Genomic DNA, 24,034 nt, shown 5'->3' with positions numbered 1-24,034 from the left:
TCTCAATTTTGTCAACAGAGGCGAGTGTGAAGATACCAGAGATTGAGCGTGCAGTTGGGGTGTGCAAGAAGATTGTCAGTGCATTTTCTTACACACACAAGAGGAGGAAGGCATTGGCCAAAGCTCAGGCTGAGCTACATCTGCCTCATCATCGCCTCATCACAGAGACTCCAACAAGATGGGGGTCGCGGCAACAGATGATCGCACGAGTGCTGGAGCAAGAGAAAGCCATTGCGCAGGTCCTCAAAGAGGATAAAAAAACCAGGCACCTGCTTCCAACTTGGCAGGACCTTGATGGCTTGGAGTCAGTGAACAAGGCCCTGAGTCCACTCGTGGAGTTTACTGATGCACTGTCTGGCGAAGACTACGTCAGTGTGTCATATCTAAAACCGGTGCTTCATGTCCTCAATACCACGGTTCTGGCTGCCGCAGAGGATGACACAAAAGTAACAAAGCGTATAAAGGGAGGCATTTTGCAATACTTAAATGACAAGTATGATGATCCTGCCACTGATGACCTGCTAGATATGGCCTCCCTGGTCGATCCACGCTTCAAGATGGCATACATCGCAGACCACCGCAAAGACTATATCAAAACAAAAGCAATGGCAGAAATGCAGGCCCTTTTGGAGAAACAGACACAAGCACAAACATCATCCACGCAAGCATCATCCACCACACATTCACCAACACATAGCAGCACAGGGCCTGCAGCTGCAGAAGTTGTGGAGGCCAAGCGGATGAAGCGCAGCCTGGGCAGCTTTTTCAAAAAGGAATCCATTCCTGGCCCAGCTGCTCTCCCTGACAGAGAAGCCATTGACATTGAGCTACAAAGCTACCTGCAGGCCCTGGAGGTTGATGGAGAGGCCAACCCGTTAGACTGGTGGAGGCTGCACGAGGCAAATTTTCCAAGAGTGGCAAGCCTGGCACGGAGGTACCTGTGTATTCCAGCCACCAGTGCACCATCAGAAAGGGCATTTAGCACTGGTGGCAATATTGTTACATGCCACAGAGCTGTACTAAAGCCTGAGAATGTGGACAGGCTTGTCTTCCTGGCTAAAAACCTGCCATAAATGTGCACTGTATCTTATTTACTTGTTTATAGGTTTGGGTTCATTCTACCTCTAACATTTCTAAAGTGTATTTGCACTCAAGTGTTTAGTCATTTTCAATTTTGTGTTTATATGTTTGGTTAAATGATTCCTGCTTTGTTTCTTGAAGCGTTTCATTGGATATGTCCATGTTATGTTGTTATTTAGGAAAAGAGAGGAGGAAAGCAGTGTCCTTTGCACTATGGTTCACTTTATACTTGCCTTGAAGTGTGCTACTAATTGGCACTAAAGCTGTTTAAAAGCTTGGTTCTACATCTCAGTTGATTATTTTTGCACTTAGAAAAGTACTTTACAATTTTGTGTCTATATGAGGAATTCGAGGAGTTTATTTGAGGAACTTTACCTATTCTTAGTTTTTTAAAATATAAATATCATTCTTTTTTATATGTCCTGTGTTTTCTGTTTTGCACAATAAATTTCAATATTGCTGAAAACATCCTGATTGAAAGCTTTTACTTTTTGCTATGGTAACCACTAAGAAACTGTTCTGTTGTAATTTATATACAAAACTACAATACCGTGATACCGTCAGTGGCTCAAATTATACCGTGATATACATTTTTGGCCATACCGCCCACCCCTACCTGACACCCTGTCCAGGATATTCTCTTCCCGCCAGGAGGAGACTAGAATGCCTGAAACCATCCTCCCTCCATGCTTCCTGGTGGGGGCCGCCCTACTTGAGGTAGAAGGCCCTGGAGCAAGACCCCGGAGCTGGCAATCCTAGCAATATACCACATAGCCATCTGTTTGTTCCCTGTTCTGCATGAACCCAGGTGCTGCAGTGGAGTCATGGCTCCAACTTGGCTTGCCACCCGGGAGCTGCTCGAACCCTGGCACTCATTCAACAGTGCTTCTGGTGGCCATCGATTAAGGGAGATGTCCAGGAATTCGTGGCAGCCTGCAACACGTGTGCCCAGAACAAGACAGCCAATTGACCCCCTGCCGACTTGCTAAGACCCCTCCCGACCCCACATCGACCCTGGTCACACATCACCCTGGACTTTGTCTCAGGACTCCCCAACTCAGGTGGCAACACATGCATTCTCACAGTCATTGACCGCGTCTCTAAGTCTGTCCATTTCATCCCTCTACCAAAGTGTCTCACAGCTAAATAAACTGCTGAACTACTCATCCTCCACGTTTTTTGCATACACGGACTCCCCTCTGACGTCATCTCCGACCAGGGTCCTCAATTCACTGCGCAGTTCTGGAGGGCCTTCTGCAAACTCATTGGGGCCTCCTGTATTCTCTCATCAGGTTTCCACCCTCAAACCAACGGCCAGGTGGAACGGGCAAATCAAGACTTGGAAGTGGCACTCAGGTGCATGGAGTCCAGGGATGCCGGTTCTTGGAGTAAGTACCCACCTTGGGTTCAATATGCTCACAACACTCTGCCTTCATCTGCCACAGGTCTCTCACCCTTCCAGTGCTCCCTAGGCTACCAACCACCACTTTTCCCCAACCAAGAGGAGGAGGTCGCCGTACCCTCAGCCCAGACCTTCATACGCCACTGCAGGAGGACGTGGGCATTGGCCCGGAGAAGACTCCTACGCTCCGCCCTAGCATCCAAGAGGCAGGCCGACAAACACCGCTCTAAGGCACCCACCTACCGGGTGGGGCAGTGAGTCATGCTCTCCATGCGCCATCTGCCTCTCAGAACCGTCTCCTGCAAGCTGGCTCCCAGATACTTAGGACCCTTCCTCATCAGTAAGGTAATCAATCCATGTTCCATCAGACTGGCATTACCACTCACCATGCGACGCATTCACCCCACGTTCCACATATCACAGTTAAAACCTCTGGTCTCCAGTTCTTTGGCTCCAGACTCTAGGCCCTGGAAACCTTGCTAGCGTCCATAGCATTATGGACTCCATGAAATACTGGGACATTTTAAATCCTTACAAGGGGCACTAATAATCATGGATGCCACTGTACACAGAGAGGCTGAAAAGGCAGCAGTTTTAACAAGAGCCTGGCATCTATATAGAAATGGAGGCTGAAGAAGGAAATGGTAGAAAGATCAAAGGCCTTTATTGCCAAGTTTTTCTCCTCCTGGGTACATGATCTATTTTAAAAGTAGGTCAGTGTTAGTGCAGGTTTTATGTTGAGACATTTGCAATGCTAACATCGTCTTGTTCTCTTCAGTAATAAGAGAGAAATACACTCATCAGGGTTGAAATTATGATCATCAATCCTAAATCAATTTTCTGTAATTTAACACTGATGATGATTGTTTCAATCTTTGCTAGCTATCAGTTACTGTTATCTCTGAAATTAAGTGGTGGTTTAATATATTGAATCGTTTTCTTTTGGTTTTTCAGTCCATGTCAACATGTGTATTCATCTTCATTGCATGGTTCTTACAAAACAATAATACAGAACAATAAATGTGTAGATTTCTTCAGTCAGAAATATTGACATGCCCTGGATAGCCTGGGAAATTATTTAAATACCCCCACCCCCCATATTCTCTCTCTCTCTCTCTCTCTCTCTCTCTCTCTCTCTCTCGCACACAAACATACACACACACACCATCTTTAACAATTACAGGTCATGATAGTCACTACTGTAATCAGCACTGCACAAGACACGAGTACAAAAACTGAACTATTAAGACAGTCCTGGAAGAATAAAGTCAATCGGTTTTATAAGAAAATGTGTTTTGCAGTATTGATTTCCATGTTGCCTAAAGCTGAAGCAACACAGACCAGAAAAACCTTATGTTCTATTCATTTAAACATTTTTTACTGATATTGAAACAGACCTGCCTAACATGAATAACAGTGACTAGTGAATCATATGTAATAAATATGTTTATTAAGGAATAAAACACAACATGGCATGCTGTTACAGTAAAATAATCCATAATGCGTTGGTTATTATTTTCCTATAACAGCACATCACAAAGACATTTATTTCTCTTTCTTACAGCAATTTGTCAGTGATTTCAATTTATTAATTAATAGTAGGCATATCAGACTCTCGCTGGCCGTGGTGTGAAAATTGTACATGCAGACGCTCATCTAAGTTTCCAAACCTGTCATTGCTTAACTCTTGAATATTTTCTATTGTGAACACTATCATTAAAAATCTTATAATTTCTGCTTTCCAAAGAAGTTTATCTCATTAAGATCTGTTCAGTACTTTGGGAGTAACGGCAGGTTGAAGTTGGTACAACAGAGTAAACTCTCTGCTCTCGTGACATCGGGAAACTGCCGGTGCTTTCTGAGTCACAGGAAAGTGCTCAGGTTGTCTCTCTTCTGATCAGTTTCCAACTGGATTACACGTGAATCTCAATCAGGTAACTTTTATAGGGATGTTCTCTTGCTTTCACTGTTTCTGATGAAGTATTCAGCAAAATTCTCCGTCTGCTAGTTTTAATGTTATGATTCACGGGAGACTTTGAAGTGAGTTTTCGTAGCTTTACCTACTTATTTTTTCAAATCAAACTGATTCATGAAAATAAATAACTATTTTAGAATATATGGTAACTGTAGTTGCTTTGATGAAAAATATCGAGATCTTAGTGGTCAGAATGATATTTTAAAAACCATAAGTCAGAAACGCAAATGTCAATTTCAATTCAATTAATTGGAATTGTTTATTAGATGTGGATCTCACAGTTTTTTCGAGGTTCGCCTTGAAAGCTGTGAAAATTATCATTTATATTCTTTAATATAAACACTAATAGGCCCTACTTTTAAGAAATACAAAGCCCTACAAGGCTTTTTATTGAGTTTACCAATTAAATGTTTTGCCTAATTAGCATAATAAATACTAATTAAACACTAATTTGCATAATTAGTTTTTACTAATTTTTCAAACTTTGTATTCGGTATATACCCATCTATGTGCCTGCCAATTTCCATGTAAATATCTTGAAAATTAAAAAAGTTATTAAGAAAAAACTTTTGATCTCATTCATTAATGAGGCCCATTTTGGACCTTGTGATCCTCATACAGAATATTATGGCAGTTTTCTAAAAAATTAAGCCGTTTCTTCAATCTTTGATTTGTAATATCTCAAGAATGGATAAACATATTTGAATTCTATAAAACGTATGTTGTTCTGCATTCAGTTCTGAATTCAATGACACCATGCAATTTGGATTGAATTTAATTTGAATTTTCACCTGATATGCCTACTAATGGACCATTTAGTTACATTTAATGTTGCGAAACCTTTTAAAGCATCTCTTTTTATCTCTTTTAGATTATATAGCAAATAAAACCCACAGCTCGTTATGTTACTGACAAACTGGAAAGTGCAAAATATTCAGTTATACTTGCCAACTTTTCAAAATTCTCATGGGGAGAAAAGTGTGTGAACAACATTTTCAATTGGACGAGGGTATGATGCATGGTTGAAAAACAGTGGATCCCAATTAATTGCAAACCATTTGAAATTCACACAAAGAGTTTTTGAATTGTTGATTTTGTTCTATCAATTACTATAGGTTATGGGATTCCTGTATCAGGCATGGGAGACCTCAGAGTGAAAAATCTGAAATAATACTCTTGTCTTGAATTTTAATATAATAACAATGAAAGGGAAGTCTGCTTAAATCAGATTTTGAGCTGAAAAATCTCATGCCTGAATATTGTACACATACAGAGACCCACAGAAAATAACACAAGTGATGCTTTAGAAAAATGTTTATAATTTCTTAAAATAGTCACAGTGAATGAAAGTATTATTGGACTGCATCAAATGTGTTTTCCTTCTGTAAGCCAGAGGTGGAAAGAGTACTAAAATATTATACTCAAGTACAAGTACTGTTACTCTGATGAAATTTTACTTAAGTACAAGTAAAGTTACCAGACAAAAAATCTACTCAAGTAAAAGTAAAAAGTAGATCATTTAAAATGTACTTTGAGTAAAAGTAAAACGTTACTTTTAACAATGGGTGTTTTCTGCCTCCATTGTGTTGTGCAAAAATGAAAAAGAAGAGGAAACAAGGATATATGTACATCTCAACCCAGATGTTTTATTTAAAGGAAGTGTATCAAATTGAATGCTTAGGATAATGCTGCATTAAAACTGAGACAAACAAAAAAGGTCAATACACACAGTCATGTCGTTTACATCGCCCTGACCACACACAAAGCATTGTACACGAAATATGAAAGTGAAATGTTGCACCGAAATATCATAGCTTGCCTGTGTGCACTGTGTGTTATTGAACAATTCAATTCAAACATTATTTGTTTTGCTTAGTATTCCTTTCTGGCCTGTTGGATGTAGAATGGTAGGAGGACTGATCACGTCAGGTTGGCGAGCTAACTTGCTTGCATGATTAGCCAACCGAATAACAGACTAGTTACCATTATGTTACAGTACCAACAGGTTGCTACTTCAACATTAGCAATGCCATCCACTATTTTTGGAATATAACCAGCCTATTGTCGGTTTTACTATGGAAAGGAAACATTATGATCAGGGGCGCAGATACGTTTTTTGAACTGGGGGGGACAAAAAACTGGGGGGGACAAAAAACTGGGGGGGACAAAGCTCCCAGCAAACCAACCCCAACCCCGATATGCCTGTCAAACTTGTTGTGGGTAACCATAGCAACCAAGCTCGAGCTCGCAACCTGTGCAGTCTGCGCAGCTCAACCAACCGAATATCAGTCTTTGTTTTGTTTTATGTGAGTTGTTGCAACTATGTATACACTGCTGTACACCTCAATAAACCGAATGGTAATTAGTCTTTTGATTTTTCTGTGAGGTTTGCCTTATGCAAAGAAAGACAGCATAGACATTTTTTCCTCCCTATAAGTGGGGGGACCGAATGAGGTGAATTTAAATCTGGGTGGGACGAATCCCACCCGTGCCACCCTCTATCTGAGCCCGTGATTATGATGCCAATGACAATACTTACCTCAACATGCTTGCGCAGATTAGACATCGAATTTTTGTATGCCGCAATGGTTGTCTTCTTGGGCACACATAATCTGCATTGCATAATGAAACTGTCACCCCTTTTCTCTACGAAGCTGAAGTGATCACGTATGTAGGGCCAGAGGTGCACTTCATTACTGGAAGAAATTGCGTTTTCTGCAGGGTCGTCCACCACAGGTTCCTCGGTCTCCTCCATGTCCGCAGGGGCGCTTTATCAACACCCATGGCCCAGGGGCTAGGCCCCTCATAGGCTACCTGTCAACCCTACCCTTACCGTTGGCCAGGAAAACACTCTTATTTTATTTGCAATACGTGTCAAGCATTTACAGTGTAAGCGCGTAATTAGCCTAGAAGCCTACGATAGGTTACGTTTGGCTCAGCGTAGCTGCGCAAGGCCCACGCTCACATCGCTCAACACATCCGACCACAGAGGGAGAGAAGAACACACGCATTATCATTACAGAGCCGGTTCTGATTATTACCACGGACAGGACAGTGATACTGCGTAACTTTCACGCAGGGGCATGGCCAGAGATAATCACACAAGCGCGCGTGCGCTAATGTAGACCTATGTGTCGTAAACATAAAACACACACACCTACAGACAAGTCCTTTTAAAAAATAAAATACATAAAAATAACTTGGCGGCATGAAAACAAACATTCACTGCAAGACAAGCTGCCCTAGAATCGCCATCAGTTTTTAATATCTATATGGACTTTGTTGTCAGGATTGCACAGCATGAGATATCAAAACTGTACCCAGATACAGGCTTCAAGTTCAGATATTGCATTCCAAATGAGGTATCCACAAGAGAAATGCGTACGAAAGCACGAGCATCAGGAGAGGGTTGCATAACAGAGATTCTATACGCAGATGATCAGGCCATACTCGCTGGATCCATCGAGGAGCTTCAGAATATTCTTCAGTTGTATGATAAGACCTACACCCGCTTTGGTTTACAAATATCATATGTCAAAACAGAAACAATGGCTTTTAACGTCAATGAGGATATCAAATGTAAACCAAGTATCATTTCCCTTGGCGGCACTAATATTAAAAACGTCCGCACCTTTAAATATCTTGGTTATAATGTCAGCAACTGTGATGAATCCTCACATTTCCTGCATGCTAGGATAAGTGCTGCATTCATGAAATGGAATGAACTGAAACACGTTCTAACCGACCACCGAATACTACTAAAAACCCGTATAAAGTTCCTAGTGGCATGCATTCAATCTCACCTCCTGTACAGCACACAGGCATGGCAACTATGATCCAGTGAAATTCACAAAATTGAGGTAGTGTGGCACGGCTTCCGAAGGAAAATGATTAAAGGTGGATATAAACGAAAGAATGCACCTGACCAAAAGAACACTACAAATGAAGATATAGACTGGAGCTACAAGATGTCCAATGCTGACCTCCGGAAACTGACAGGAACCCAGGATATAAAACTATCCTGCTACGTACAACAACTAAAATATATTGCTCACGTTTGCCGGATGGGCAATAACCAAGTGCAAAAGCAGCTCCTGTTTGACAAAAATGGTTACAAATGGACGAAATGGGAAAATCTGCTGGGCATAGACACCCAACAGATAAGACGTATGATGATGGACAAATCAAACTTTGAGCAACTGCTGCAACTGCTACAGCAGAAGCACTCCTAGAGAGTTTAACTTTTGACAGGGGAACATGATGATGATGATGAAGGTACTTGGCTCGGCGGCCACATGAAACGTAAACACCATGGACAGCGGCCAAACTCATAACTCTACAGACCGAAATACACGAAACCAAGTCCTACTAGGGTCTATTTTACCGATCTATGTTCAAGCATCATGCAAGTCTTCCTTCTCCTTGAATAAGACCGTGCATTCAACTGCCTTTTTGACATGACTGCATCGAAATACCACTTGCAACAATATTTCACGCACTCCATCAAGAAAAAAGTTAAACATGATGAACATGGGCATACTGTTTTGAGCATACGATTTTTTAAAAAGAAACTAGCTACATCAAAGTCCTTCAATAAACCCATCCTTTAGCGCAAATGAGCTTAACCTAGTTCAAAGCATGACGCTAGCAGTAGCTGCATAAGGCAAAATCATGTGGGCCTTTCGTCAACAACAAGCCACGGCGGGCAAACAATAATCAAGCGTCCTTACCTTAAAACGTTGTCTTGACCACAGAACTTCTCAAGTATTTCACTTAAATCCACACGGGTTAACAACACACCCAACACAGCTAGCGAGAAATGTGGATCTGCGCTAGCTTTGTATTGCTATTCCCCTCAGTATGCTTACTCTGTCTGCTGCCCGAACTGTGAACATTATAGGCTACAATCTTTTCATCAATTTCTTCAGTAGATGCCGTTTTAGACATTTTATTATCCCCATCGAAATATGCTATTATACTAACAGGATTATAACTCAAATCACACAACACGTATTCAAATCACAACTGATTTATTTTACTGTTGGACAGATCATAGCATATCTAGCCTACCTGCACATAGCCTAGCTGCTGGTATCATACCTGTCAACCCTCCCGTTTTTCCCGGGAAATCCCTTATTTTGACTTATTTCCCGCTGTCTTCCCGTTTTTTTATTTTCCCGAAAATATCCCGTATTTTCACATTATATAAAAGTCCCGTATTTTCACAATATAAAAAAGTCGGTAGGTCCAGAATTCATGACGCGCCTCTGACAGGAGTTTACAGCAGGAAGTCGGGCCATGAATTCACGTCCCCGCCCTCTCAGGCATCAGTAATTACATAACTACGTCCGGAGGCGAGGCTGAACAAGTGATTAGGTCCAGTGTTGCCAGATTGGGCAGTTTCCCACCCAAGTTGGGCGGTTTCAAGTGCATTTTGGCGGGTTTTGAACATATTTTGGGCTGGAAAATGTCAGCAGTATCTGGCAACACTGATTAGGTCTGAGGTGAAGATGGTGATGCTAATAGCTAAGAAAAACATTAGCCTCTCTTTCTTTGATGATTTCAACAAATGCGTGGCTGGAATGTTCCCAGACTCTTCCATCGCAAAGAAATTTTCCATGGGGAAAACGAAAGCCTTCCAAATAATCAAAGGTAAGCTACACATGTTTACATTAAGTATGTCCTGGCTAAGACCTCATAAATAGCCTAGTGTAAACTAATTGGTGTATTAACTGTTTTATCCACTCATTGTCTATTTTATTTTCTATCTGAAACTTACCCATTTTAAATCACTCGTGGTTTAATATCTTATATTACTCTTTATCTCTTTATTACTCTTTATCTCTTTATTACTCTATCTATCTATCTATCTATCTATCTATCTATCTATCTATCTATCTATCTAGTGTTCCGAGGCCATGACTATGGTAAAACCATAATAAATTGCAATGGAATTGAATTTATTGACTGGTTATATAATGACCTTTCTTATTTTAACATAAGATATGTATTTTAGCCCTTAATTTGGGAAATAACTGGTACCACTGAAAGCAAATAAAAATAAATGTATAGTTTATTCACAAATGCACTCTATAAACCATAAGCATATTGAGTTTGGGTCTTGGCTATCACCAACATGCACCAGAGTACAGGAAATCACAAATACTCGATAGAAAATTGCCCCCCATTCAACTACACACCCACTTTTGGTGAAGGGTATGACTTTCCGAAATTTTCCCTTATTTTGAGTTAAAAATCTGGGAAATATCCCTTTTTTTCAAATCTCAAAGTTGACAGGTATGGCTGGTAGGCTGATAACTAATAAGTAGCTGATATTCTGAACAGATTGGTGATCCTTACCTTAAAAAAGTCTGTGACTTTAGGCAACGATTCTATCATTACCTGCATCTCTCTTTTTTTTCCTTTTATGCGCCCCGCTAACATGTGAACGCTTCATCTTTCAAAGCCTCTAAATTTGTGTCTCAGTAGTCTGCAGTCTTTGGCGCGCTTTCGTGCGTGACGTTACATTTTGTTCCATTTTATTCTGGTACAGTTGTGGGTGTTCGTTTCACGAACCACATCCACCATGTCTCTTACAGCAGGCTACTGTGCGCTCATTTATTTCTAACCTTATTTCTATCCGTACATTAATGTAGGCCCACGATTCCGACAGTTTATTATTTTATTAATATTACAAGGCCCCTGATTGGCTGTGGCCCAGAGGCTTGAGCCCCCCCCCCCCCTTAAAGCCCTTAAAGCGCCGGTGCATGTCCGCCATCGTCTGTGTGAGACTCGCACGCGCGACAACTGTCCTTCCCGTGATTCATTTCCAGAACGCATTTCCCCTTCTCCGTTTTAGCCTTTATTTATTTATTTATTTATTTATTTATTTTTTTACTCAGTAATGGTTGTGATGTAAAATGTACCGAAGTACACTACTTAAAAGAAAACATACTTAAGTAAAAGTACACTCTTTAAAAATTACTTGAAAAAGTATAAGTACACAAAAAAGCTACTCAAGTACAGTAATGCGAGTAATGTAATTCGTTACTTTCCACCTCTGCTGTAAGCTCATGTAAAAATACAGAGAACTATAATATCATATATAAATTAAATAAAATTTTAATAAGATTTAACCAAAATAGTAACAACTCAATTAAATAAATACTGCACTGTCTTAGTACTACTAAAATGCATCTCTCTCACTAAACACTTTCCAACAAATTTTTTAAAAAGCACTAGAAATCCTATCCAAATCCTATCGGAATGTATCAAAGGAATTTGCTCATTTGCAAACTTTGACTGAAAGTTTTCAAACAAAATTTAAAAATGGCACTATAAATACTACCATACTATCAAAATATACTCCACAAAGAAATTCACTCGAATGCAAAATTTTAGTCCTACCAAAATACACTCACTAGTAATCTTTCACTTAAAACCTCAAAACTCTATCAAAATCAATCACTTTCCAGATAATTCACTTGTAAACTTTCACTTAAAACTTTCAAACAAAAATTCAAAATAGCACTAAGACACTACCAGACTATTCAGATACACTCACCAAACAAATTCTCTGTCATGCAACATTTCACTAAACACTTTAGAAGTTGTACAGTTTGTTTCTGAAATGGTATGGAAGACCAGTTTAATTTCACACTCAAATGTCCATTATATTCTGATTTAAGGTATCTTTACCTTAAAATGTATAACTGGCTGGTCGAACATTTGCTTATTCATGGAAATTCATTCTCCCATGCATCCTGGTATTTACATTCATATTTTTGCCATTTGGTATTGGGTTTAGTGGCCATGATGAATGACTGCTTATAAAAAATGTCGGACAGCCTGGGTGAATCCTACATTACGGAAGTGACTCATTCTGTTCGTTGATTGGTTAAAAATCAGTTGACGTCAGCAGTGTTTCTCATACGATTCCGATTGGACATAATCGGGAGTATTTTTAACTTGGCGGTAGGGATTTCCCAAAACCGGGAGATTATCCAGTTTTTAACAAATACGATCAGGAAGCGGGAGACGGAGGCTAAAATTGGGAGCCTCCCGCCGAAATCGGGAGGGTTGGCAAGTATGATTCAGTCCTGAAGACTTTTCCATAGCAGGAAACTCAGGCCCTGTCCACACGGCAATGGATTCAGGTGAATCCGATACAATTGTTTATCGTTTAGGCCTGGCGTCCACACGGCACCGGCGTTTTGGGTGCCCCAAAACGCAATCTTTTGAGAACGGGTCCCAGAGTGGAAAGATCTGGCAACGTTGACGTTGCGAAGTCGTCTGGATGAGTAGAACGGATTTGTTTACGATGACGTCACAACCACATGTGCTTCACGCCGGTTAGAAGTGTAACGAACTCGATGCGAGTTGTCAACAAATCCTATAACTTGGTTCATGAAACACGCTTACAAAATATTTTCACTGTGAATATTTATTGTGTAATGGTGCAAAGTGAGAGAGAGAGAGAGAAAATAGCCCTTAGGGCAGAGTCAATCCCGCCAGCAAAAATAGGGAAAAAAAGGAGCGATCTCACCTCTTCAGATGTTGGTTTAAGTCCTACAATACATTCCTCAAAAAGGGCGTAGAAGAACAAATTAATCCATCAACGTGTAGCATTCAATTTATTCCGAACCATTAAAGACGCCGCCTTCCGCGTAGAATCATACGTCATCCTCGCCGCCATATTGGATGGGTCAAAGCGGAGAATAAAGATGCCTCATTCATGTGCTGCGTTTAACTGTACCAACAGGTTTACCGTCCAAACGGGATCACATGGGATTACCTTTCACAGGTGAGACTGGAAAAATACTTTTCATTGTATTTGGTCATTATAACGTAATTTTACGAACAGATTTTCCTGACTTTGTGGCTAATATGAAGTCTCGCGCATAATAGTTTATGCGCATGCGTCCTTACTTCTTATATTGTTCTGGTGTCTCCGAAGGGACCGTCTTACAGCGCCCCTAGAGGTGTGGCATGTGTATTGCATCGTTTTCAGCAAGCGTTGCGTTGCCATATGGACCTGATATCTTACTGATCGTTGCCCATGTGGACGCGATATTTTTTTAAATAACATCTCGTTGCTGTTGTCGTGTGGATGTAGCCTAAGTGACTGTTATTTAACTTACTAAATGTTAAATAAAGCCCCTTTCACATACTAAAGCTGTTACCGTATTAGGTAAATACAACACGGAAAAGATTTTCATTCCCACTCAGTTACCCTGCTTATTTAAAAAAAAATGGTTTAATTAAGATATTGTGTATTCCCACCTGACTTTATTTAACAGAATGCTACGGAGCGCAAACCAAGCGAGACCGATTATGACATATAATTAATGAGGCAGCAAGTCCACTGTTGTTAAACATCTCTGGAGACATTAGCTAGTAAGCAGCAGGGTACAAGTCGAGCTGCATCACGTCTCTGTTGAGAGAGTTGTCTTCCTGTTTTTGAACATTTATTCTGTTCAAGCAAAAGCTATTTAGAACAGTTTTTGCTTATATTGAGGGACCTCTTTATGTGCTGACTTGCTCAAGCATACAGACATGACCCTATACTTCCCTCACACCCTGCTTATACATTACATTACATTACAGGCATTTAGTAGATGCTTTTATCCAGATTGACGTACAATATACCCAGAGCAGCCTGGGGGGCAGTTGGGGGTTAGGTGCCTTGCTCAAGGGCACTTCAGCCATTCCTGCTGGTCCAGGGAATCGAACCAGTGACCTTTTGGTCCCAAAGCTCTGCTTCTCTAACCTTTACTTGCCTTATATAACTCTGGCTTCTGTTAGTTTGTCTTGCGTTTGTTTTTATTTTCCATGTCAAGTTCCTCACTTCCACTTCATGCCTGCTGTTTTTTTAATGCTTTGACTGTCTTGTATAAATAAAAAAGTTTTCCGCACTTGTGTACATCTCTATATCTCAACCATGATAAAAAATATTAAGAGGAAATGTTATAATCCCGTTTGTGTGTGTGTGTGTGTGTGTGCGTGTGTGTGTGAGAGAGAGTACATTCACACAACTTTTATTACAGTATATTGTTATAACTGTTTTATTTTATTATTAGTTACTGTTTTGATGTTATTGTGTGTAGTTTATAAACAAAACTTTATCATAGGTGTGTATATACATGAAAAAATCAAGCTTTATATATGGTTCACTCCAGTCCACCATTTTGGTTCTCCACGTTAGATCTTAGAACATATCCCCCTGCGGATATGGTGCTTCCACTGTATCTGCCAATGTTTGCTTTGCTTGTTGTTGAGTTTGTGGCCAGTTGCTTTACACTGAGGTGTTATGAGTAGTTCAGTCGCAATGTCATTACATCATCACTTACGTCACTGCCAACGACATCATGACTGGTCATAACACGCAAACCTGATGGTTCCGATTCCAACTGGAGCCATAATGAAAGATTTCCGTAAATGTTACTAAGCATTTCAACTTTGCCATTTTGCTCCCATTCCCACAGTTATGAGCCTTATATTATTGTGGAGCGTCCACCTATACAAGTATATTAATGGACCCATTAATATAAACCTCTGATTTGAATTAGAAACCTAACTCAAATCACAGAAAATTAATCAACTGGCCAATCAGATTCAAGAATTCAACAGCACTGTGGTATTAAAAGAACAGTAAGATCGTGTTTAAAACAGGTCTTTGGGCAATTCCATGTAAATGTCAACCTCACCATGCAAAAATAAAGCAACATGTAATACATCAAAACCACTCCCAGAGATATCACCTAGGCCTGTATTTTACAGATGTGAATAAGTTGAACCAATTTGTAACCAACCTAATATGTCACTGTCAGTCTTTCTTTCTTATAATGTAAAACCCAAGCTAAAATCAACTTTGATCATGTACAATTCTATATTATTGCCACAAGCCACAGAAATGTATGCTAAAATCCACAAAACAGCAAAACAATAGCCATCCTAAATATTATTTAAGAACTTTGATAGTTTTAGCTGATATTTAGAGAGTTTTTCAAAGGGTTATGGTGGTTAAATTGCTGATTTTCTAAACATACGCCATGTCTATTTCAGACGCGTCACATCCATAACGGAATTTCGTCACATCCATAATGCTGACTTTTCCTTCCGAAACTCTGCATGAAATACAAAATATTTTAAACAAAGATTTTTTAATATTCACCTTGGACCCCTCTATCAAATGGATATCTCCATTTCGACATTAGGTTTACAATTTCACAGAGTTTGATAAAAATGTACAGTCACCCAAGAAAAGTGATACTTTTTCTGTCACATCCATAACGCATCTTTTATTGGCGTTTTCTGGCATGCCCTAGATGTACTATGGGAATTGTTCTTGTTCTATCACTTCTCCAGTATGGTACAGCCTTAAAATATGCAACACCTGTTTAAATACTGGGAGACAATAAAACATGCACTGGGTCATTTGTTGCCATTTTGAGTTCAAGTGTCACGTCCATAACGCTGGAATTGCTCCTTTCATGCACGTACCATTAACAGGATCCCCAAGCAGGAGCGTATATTTCTGTAAACGTTGTTACTAATAATGAAAAAGTTTTTTTTTTTTTTAGTTTGCTGTTGTTTTGTTATGAAATCTGAAACAATAGCTCGGGTCAATGTGACATCCATTGCAGTGAACAGAACATGAGCGTTCCCTCACCTTGCTCCTGAGCAGTCCTCCACTGTGGTGCTCTGGTGTGCTCCTCTCAGACAACGGCTTCACTTTCTCTTTGCTGTTACTGTTATCGTTGTCCTTGATGATGTCGTACTGCCGGCAGAAGAGTGCGATGACCGCTAAAAGGAGAGATCAATCGACAAGCTTCAACACCACACAGAGTCTGCAGAGACAGAGCTTTAAAGAGCAATAAAGTCTCTATGAGTCTTTAGAGCTCACAGAGACAGACCTGCAGAGAGATGACAGAATCATTTGTAATGCAAGTGACATGATGATGAGGGTGTGTAGTCTGTGAAGGTATGACCTTATTAATTAAGGAAAATTTGCATAAACATTTGGGTAATGTCATCATCCATCCATCCATTATCCGTAGCCGCTTATCCTGTTCTACAGGGTAACAGGCAAGCTGGAGTCTATCCCAGCTGACTATGGGTGAGAGGCGGGGTACACCCTGGACAAGTCGCCAGGTCATCGCAGGGCTGACACAAAGACAAACAACCATTCACACTCACATTCACACCTACGGTCAATTTAGAGCCACCAATTAGCCTAACCTGCATGTCTTTGGACTGTGGGGGAAACTGGAGCACCCGGAGGAAACCCACGCGGACACGGGGAGAACATGCAAACTCCGCACAGAAAGGCCCCCGTTGACCACTGGGCTTGAACCCAGAACCTTCTTGCTGTGAGGCGACAGTGCTAACCACTACACCACCGTGCCACCGTAATGTCATCAGTAATGATGAAAAAAAAAATTAGGTAATGAAAGATCATGAAATTATAATCTATAAATAGTCCACCATAGTCCACCAGTGAAACAATAAGCCAACATAAAGTATGTAGGGCACGTTGGCTCCTGTAAGGACCAATGATAAAATTTGCTCTTAATACATATTATATTGAATGCATTTTTGATACAGTGCCATAGCAGGTAGTAATGTCACCTCACAGGTCTATGATCGCTGGTTTAATATTAAGCTTGTGTTATTGACTTTGTGGAGTTTGGTCTCCTCCAGTTTCCTCTCACCTCCCAAAAAACTTGCTGCAGGTGGACTGGTACATATACTGTAAATTGCCCTTGGGCGTGTCTCTGTGTGTGTGTGTGCGTGTACATGGTGCCATGGTGCAGCAGACTAGTTTCCCATACAGGGTGCATTCACACTTCACAAATCAAGTGTTCCTGGGATAGGCTCTGGATCCTCTGCACTCTCGAACAGGATAAAGCAGTTACTAAAGATAAATGAATAAATTATTTATGCTTTCCCCCCATTCTTGCACTGTTTGAGCAACAATATTTCAGGTGTGGTCTTTACTTTTAAGGCTAGTGCAAAGAGATACATTGAAAGTACTGTACTAATAATTTAGCACCATATAGTATAGTATAGTATAGTATAGTATAGTATAGTATAGTATAGTATAGTATAGTATGGTTAACAGTTATTCCACGAACTTGAGTCGTATATGAGCTGATAGCTGACGAGGCGTGTAGTGCTGAGTTGGCTATAAGCCATTTATGGCGAGATTGAGTGGAATAACTGTTTTATTATATCCATATTCATTGGATTTTGAGAAATAGAGCATTTTTATTTTTATTTTTTGCAAATTCAATCAATAAAAACTTTATACAAAACGTCCAACCAAATCATTTCTGATTAGAATGTAAACAAACTGGTGAAATGACAGTAGCATTTTGTGAAAAATGCTATAATAATAATTCTTGAAAATTAAAAGATACGTTCTTACCGTCAAATACTTTCATCCCATATTTTGTTGCTTTTTTGTATTTTTTGGGGTTTTGTTTTCAAGTAGAGTTTTTATTTCATCCTCGGTTGGTTCAGCAACACGTGCTGCCATTTTGTTTTTCTCTATTCACGGTATATAAGCTGATAACCTAGTAGTAGAGTAGCCAATCAGAGTGCACAATTGTTCGTATCCAGTGAATATGGATGGGATAATAATCAAATACACCATGCACTGAGAGGCTCCAGTTGAAATTATGGATTATCTGTGGTGACTGGCATAGTACTATTTTGTGAGGGGCGCAGTACTATGCCAGTCACTGAAAAGAACCCATAATTATTGGTGCTTTTCAGTGCATGGTATATTAGACTTATATTCCTCATCAAAAAATTCCAAACTAAAAGTGTTAAGATTGAATTTTGGCATAAACTCACTGGAGGCAGCCATGTTTGTTGTTTATGTCGAGTGACCTTCGACCTGCTCATGTGCAATGTACCATGCTATCGCCTGCCTCGCTAGGCATGATCATGATACATAGAGCTACAGACAGAGAAATACTCGCGGAGCCACAGCTGTGACTTGAGTTGGCCGTATAGCTTGACATTATGACATCAATTCATGGTATATCCAGGATATACCATGACTGACTCACACCATATCCATTTTTTTTTATTTTTGATGTCACGAGATCCATTGCTTCATCAATGGTGGAACTATTTTATGTCACATGAGCCATCCTTGGCCAAACCCTGCACGGGAATTTTTTAATGAGAGATACAGTATCACAGTTATTACATAATTACTTTTGGTTGATCCTGATTATGATTATTTTATCTGATTAAAATTAAAAGTGTTCATATAATAATGCAATTAAATGTTTTCATATAAATGTGTTTTATTTGTCAAGTAGAACATATCAGAAAACATGTTTCACTGATATATAGTAAATGTTCACATTGCTGCACCATTATATTTCTAATAATTTTTTGTTGAGCAGAGGTGAAAATTGGAAAAAGACCAAGTGACATTTTTTAGCTGTCCAATTTCAGTGAGCCTGTGCCCACTGCAGCCTCAGATTTCTGTTGTTGGCTGACAGAAGGGGAACTCAGTGATCTTCTGTCATCCTTCTGAAATGCCTTTCTGCTCACCATGGTTGTAAAGAGTAGTTCTTTGAGTTACTGTAGCCTTCCTGTTAGCTTGAACCAGTCTGCTCATTCTGTTCAAACCTCTCAAATGACCAAGGTGTTTCTGCCCACAAAAGTCCTGCACACCGGCTGTTATTTTAAAGTGCATATCACGGGTAAATTCAGGAGCAAGATCAATGTAATTCTCCTATTTTATATTAAACTTTGGTCAAATATCTGTCACATTTTGCATTTTGTGCAATTTTTTTACCTTGCGCAATACCAGAAAAATTCAGTTGAAATCAAGCCATTTGAGGCGAATTGGTCCGCCTCTGAAAAAACTTGGCATTTGGATTTCCCGGGAAACACTGATTTTCGTGACGTCACATGCGGGACGCCTCCCTCTGAATCCTACGTCAGCGCTGGTTTGTTTATGAGAAAACGACCTGGTGGTTTTCTGCAAATTTCTTCAACGTTATCATGTAATTATTAAAATGGTTAACAGATGTATCATAGGAGAGTGTAGCAACACCAATCTTGATGGGATTAGTACTCATCGTTTTCCAAAAGACCGGACAATGAGAGAGAAATAGGAGCGCTTGGTCTACACAGGCTGTGCACTGAAACTGTGCAAGCTCGCGCAGCCTGCTGGCGCTTCCGCAGGTAACGTCACCAATCTGGCTCCAGACTCCCTTGGGATTTTTCCAGACATGTTTTGTTATTTTATTTTTTTCTGCTGTAGACAGATGGCCTTGTGCAAAATTACCCTTCTGGATGAGTGTGTAAAGGGACATTCTTTCATATATTAAACGAAATTGGTCCAGAATATGCACTTTAAATGCCATTTTCAAATTCTAGGGACTGTTGAGCATAAAAGATCCCAGAAGATTTGCAGTTTTTGAAAGACCTAATTTAGCGCCATCGACCACGTCACAGTCATAGTCACTGAGAGCATTTTTCCCATTCTGATGTTTGATGAATATTAAACAAAGCTGTTGCCTGCATCTGCATGATTTTCTGCATTGTGCTGCGGCCACATGATTGGCTTATTAGAAAACTGCATGAATGAGTAGATGTATAGCTCTTCCTAATACAGTGGTCGGTGAGTGCACATACAATATGTCTATTTTATCAATAGCTTAAACTCAACAAAAGAAACATGAAATCTTTAATCACAATTGTAGAATAATTCACTGTCAGAAAAAAAAATCAGACATGTTACAGGCACAGCTGTTTAATTATGTGTTTGGATGCTTTGTGAAAACTGAATTCTGTCTGATTATACAATTTATATTGTTCATGTTATCAAGGTTCAGGTTTGTTAGGTCCTTTGACAAAAAAGAGTTCATAGATACAAATAAAGGATCGGTTCAGATGAGATTTTGTTAATCCTCTCAAGCATATTGGAAAATATGGTGAAATAATCAATGTAAATCTCATCATTATTAAGACACATTTTTCCACCAGCCATATTATTACAGTGATTTTAAGAAAGCTAACATTAATAGACAACAGTAATTTGAGGTCCAAGCTTTAATACTTCAAGACTTTTAGAGATTCTTAACCTCGTACCTGCCCACATAAGCAGCACCACCACAATGATGACCATCTCTCCTGTTTGCAGGTTTCTAGACTTGTCCAGACCTTCAACAGTTGGATCATCTATACATACAAAAATAGATGGATTAGATGTTTCCTTTTTTATTTATTTATTTTATTTTAAGCTATGATCTTATAAAAAACAAAAACTAATACATAATGTCACCTCTGTGAAAGCATAAACTATAGACCAGAGGAACAACAGCAACTTTATTCATCATATGTACACTTGTGGGGCGGCACGGTGATGTAGTGGTTAGCACTGTCGCCTCACAGCAAGAAGGTCCTGGGTTCGAGCCCAGTGGCCAACAGGGGCCTTTCAGTGTGGAGTTTGCATGTTCTCCCCGTGTCTGTGTGGGTTTCCTCCAGGTGCTCCGGTTTCCCCCACAGTCCATAGACATGCAGGTTAGGCTAATTGGTGGCTCTAAATTGACCGTAGGTGTGAATGTGAGTGTGAATGGTTGTTTGTCTCTCTGTGTCAGCCCTGCGATAACCTGGCGACTTGTCCAGGGTGTACCCCGCCTCTCACCCATAGTCAGCTGGGATAGGCTCCAGCTTGCCTGCGACCCTGTAGAACAGGATAAGTGGGTATAGATGATGGATGGATGGACACTTATGAAATTCCACTCTGCATTTAACCCATCTGAAGCAGTGAACACACACGTGAGTAATGAGCACATACACATACCCAAAGCAGTGGGCAGCTATGCTACAGCGCCCGGGGAGCAGTTGGGGGTTAGGTGCCTTGCTCAAGGGCACTTCAGCCCAAGGCTGCACCACGTTAACCTAACCGCATGTCTTTGAACTGTGGGGGAAACCAGAGGAAACCCATGCAGAAACATGCAAACTCCACACAGACAGGCCCTCGTTGGCCACTGGGCTCGAACCCAGAACCTTCTTGCTGTGAGGCGACAGTACTAACCACTACATCACCGTGCTGCCCAAAAGATTATTTTGCGATTAAAATATACCCTTAGTATGCAAGGTAAGACTTTCAGTGATCAAATTTCTACATCAGGCAGAGCACTGGTCAATTGAGCCAGCATCCTCATTCTATCCAATCAACCAGACCCTGGAAGAAGTGCTTGCCTAACCAGCAATCTGTCTAAATAATTAATCCTGCGTTAAATCACTTGCCTTTAGCATTCTATCCTCCTCCTTCTATCTTATGACTTTGTGTGGAAGTGGTCCAGGGCACCACTTTTCCCAATTGATCTTTCTTAGTGGATAAAGCTGTAGCTGGCTCATACGTGCTGGTTGTCATAACTGAAAAAAGGAAAGGATGGGTGGTGGATGGTTTGGCCTGAGCAATTACTGAGAAAGGCCATTCATCATTTATATCACCTCAATTTCCAATTACGAGTGAGTAGTATTGAAACACTCTCACTCTCCACTGATAAACAGTCAGAAAGAGCGACAACCAAGCTGCCTCTCTCATCACCTGTCTCCATAAATATTTATGGCGCTGAATAAGAAATTTCCTGCATGTCTCTAGAAACATGGGAATTGCTTTACTATTTTCAATGCGAAAAAAAGATACTCGATGCTCTGCTGGTGTTCATCTGCTTAGATAAGCAACTGTCCTGGATGTGGAGTGGATTTTAGTTCGCATGGTAAAGGCTGCTCAGCCAATTAGTGAGTAACTTTTGGTGTTTAGATAATACCAGGGTATGCTAGACAACATAATGCCGCCTTGCTGCTTCCTGACACCTTGTATTCAGTGCTAAGCAGCTGTTCATTAGTTCCACTAGATTGAGATTTGTGCAAGGATTCTATCAGTGTGGTGCTGTAGAGAAAACAAATCAAACTCAACACAGAAAGGACAAAATCAGAACACACCAAAATATATTATGCTTGCATAAATTAAATGCCATTATGACATTATCGCAATGATTTGTTCACAGCAATGGCTATTACAACCAACATCACAAGAAAAAGCTTGGGGAAAAGGTTTTCTGCTGCAGATGCAACACTTCTGATGTGGCAGCATTTCAAATGGATCAAGGGAGCGTGGATATGAGTCGAGCATTATGAACACTTGCCAAGAGCAGCAAGTTACTTTAACAGTCATGACAGTGCTTCAAAAAGTGAGTTTTGATTAGGAGGATCTTCCTTCTTTGCAACACAGCAAAATCCGTTTACTTTTTCAGCTTTCACGTTTCCTTTGAAGTAATGATATCTAAGAGCAATGGGATCTAATGGGAATCGGAGTACAGGACCAGGATAATATGTTTCACCAAGGAGGATATCTAAAATTCTGAATGTCAGTCAGACTATGGGTAGGTGCCCCAAACATAGCCTGCTTCACCTCACCCTGGCCAGCACATCGCGCCTGGCGGGGATCCCACTCAGCGGTTGAAATACAACAAATAAGAAAATAAATAAGATAGTGAAGGTACTCAACATTGGCACACATTGGAACATCTGCACTCTACTGGATAACATCAAAGCAGATAGGCCGGAGAGAAGAACTGCACTAGTCACCAGGGAACTAGCTCGCTACATTGTGAACATAGCTGCCCTCAGCAAAACACATCTAGCAGACAAGGGCCAGATCATGGAACGTGGTGGTGGTTATACCTTCTTCTGGACTGTTTGTAGCAACACTGAACAGTAAGAGGCAGGCGTTGGATTTGCTGTAAAGTCCCACCTTGCCCAGAAACTTATCAAACTCCTGGAGGGCATCAATGATCAATTGATGACACTTCAGCTCCCACTTGGAGGCAAGAAGAATGCAACGTTGATTAGTGCTTATGCTCTCACAATAGATGAAATGCATCACTGAGGTCCAAGTAGAAGGCTCGAACTATCACCAACCCCCATTACAGCACTTACCCACACATGCCCGACATGTGGGCGTACCTTCAAAGCCTGGATTGGCCTCATCAGTCACCTCCGGACCCACAACCACCACCTACTAAATTGAAGTCATGGTCATCTTTGACCCCGAAGGATGAACATCAGTACTTAAACTATGTTTTAATACTGGGACTTACAGGTACTGTAATTCTGCAGTCTGCATTAAGAACAAGGAAGGATGTGAGAATAAGAAATGATAAACAAGAAAAATAATGAGAAATGTATTAAATATTTATCATAGTGAGCCTAATTTGAATTAAATCAATGATGAATTAGGGATGTGTCGCCTATTTTAATTACCAAACTAATTAAAATTCTTATCAGATGCTTATGTTCATCAGATCAGTTCACTCTTTGCAATTTGTGTTGCCAAGTTTTATAAAAGAAGCCTGATGGTGTCTGGCTTTAAGAAAGTTTTGTCCTGTTTTCATGTGAAAGACCTGTGTCATCCAATCCAATCTGGTCCAATACCGATAGCTGTATCGCAGTAAGTTAGGCTGGATGGAGGCACTTCTAATAATACTTGATTGCACATTATTTGTACAAACAGTGAGGAGTTTTTTTTAAGT

At 40.3% G+C, this 24,034-nt stretch overlaps 1 protein-coding gene across 1 annotated transcript in view; it reads right to left on the bottom strand.

Annotated features, from left to right (window-relative positions):
- The window catches only part of fndc4a (fibronectin type III domain containing 4a), an 82,790-nt gene that overhangs the window by 9,845 nt on the left and 48,911 nt on the right, over positions 1 to 24,034 (bottom strand). The window contains exons 4-5 of the mRNA XM_060916088.1: positions 20,580 to 20,669; positions 16,129 to 16,262 (exon numbers count right to left, since the gene is read on the bottom strand). Coding sequence (XP_060772071.1) covers positions 16,129 to 16,262; positions 20,580 to 20,669 — 224 coding nt within the window. The remainder of the gene's footprint in view (positions 1 to 16,128; positions 16,263 to 20,579; positions 20,670 to 24,034) is intronic.

The sequence above is a fragment of the Neoarius graeffei genome, chromosome 3, assembly GCF_027579695.1.
Source record: "Neoarius graeffei isolate fNeoGra1 chromosome 3, fNeoGra1.pri, whole genome shotgun sequence".
Classification (NCBI taxonomy): Eukaryota; Metazoa; Chordata; class Actinopteri; order Siluriformes; family Ariidae; genus Neoarius; species Neoarius graeffei.
This window is presented reverse-complemented; position numbering and strand designations above follow the sequence as displayed.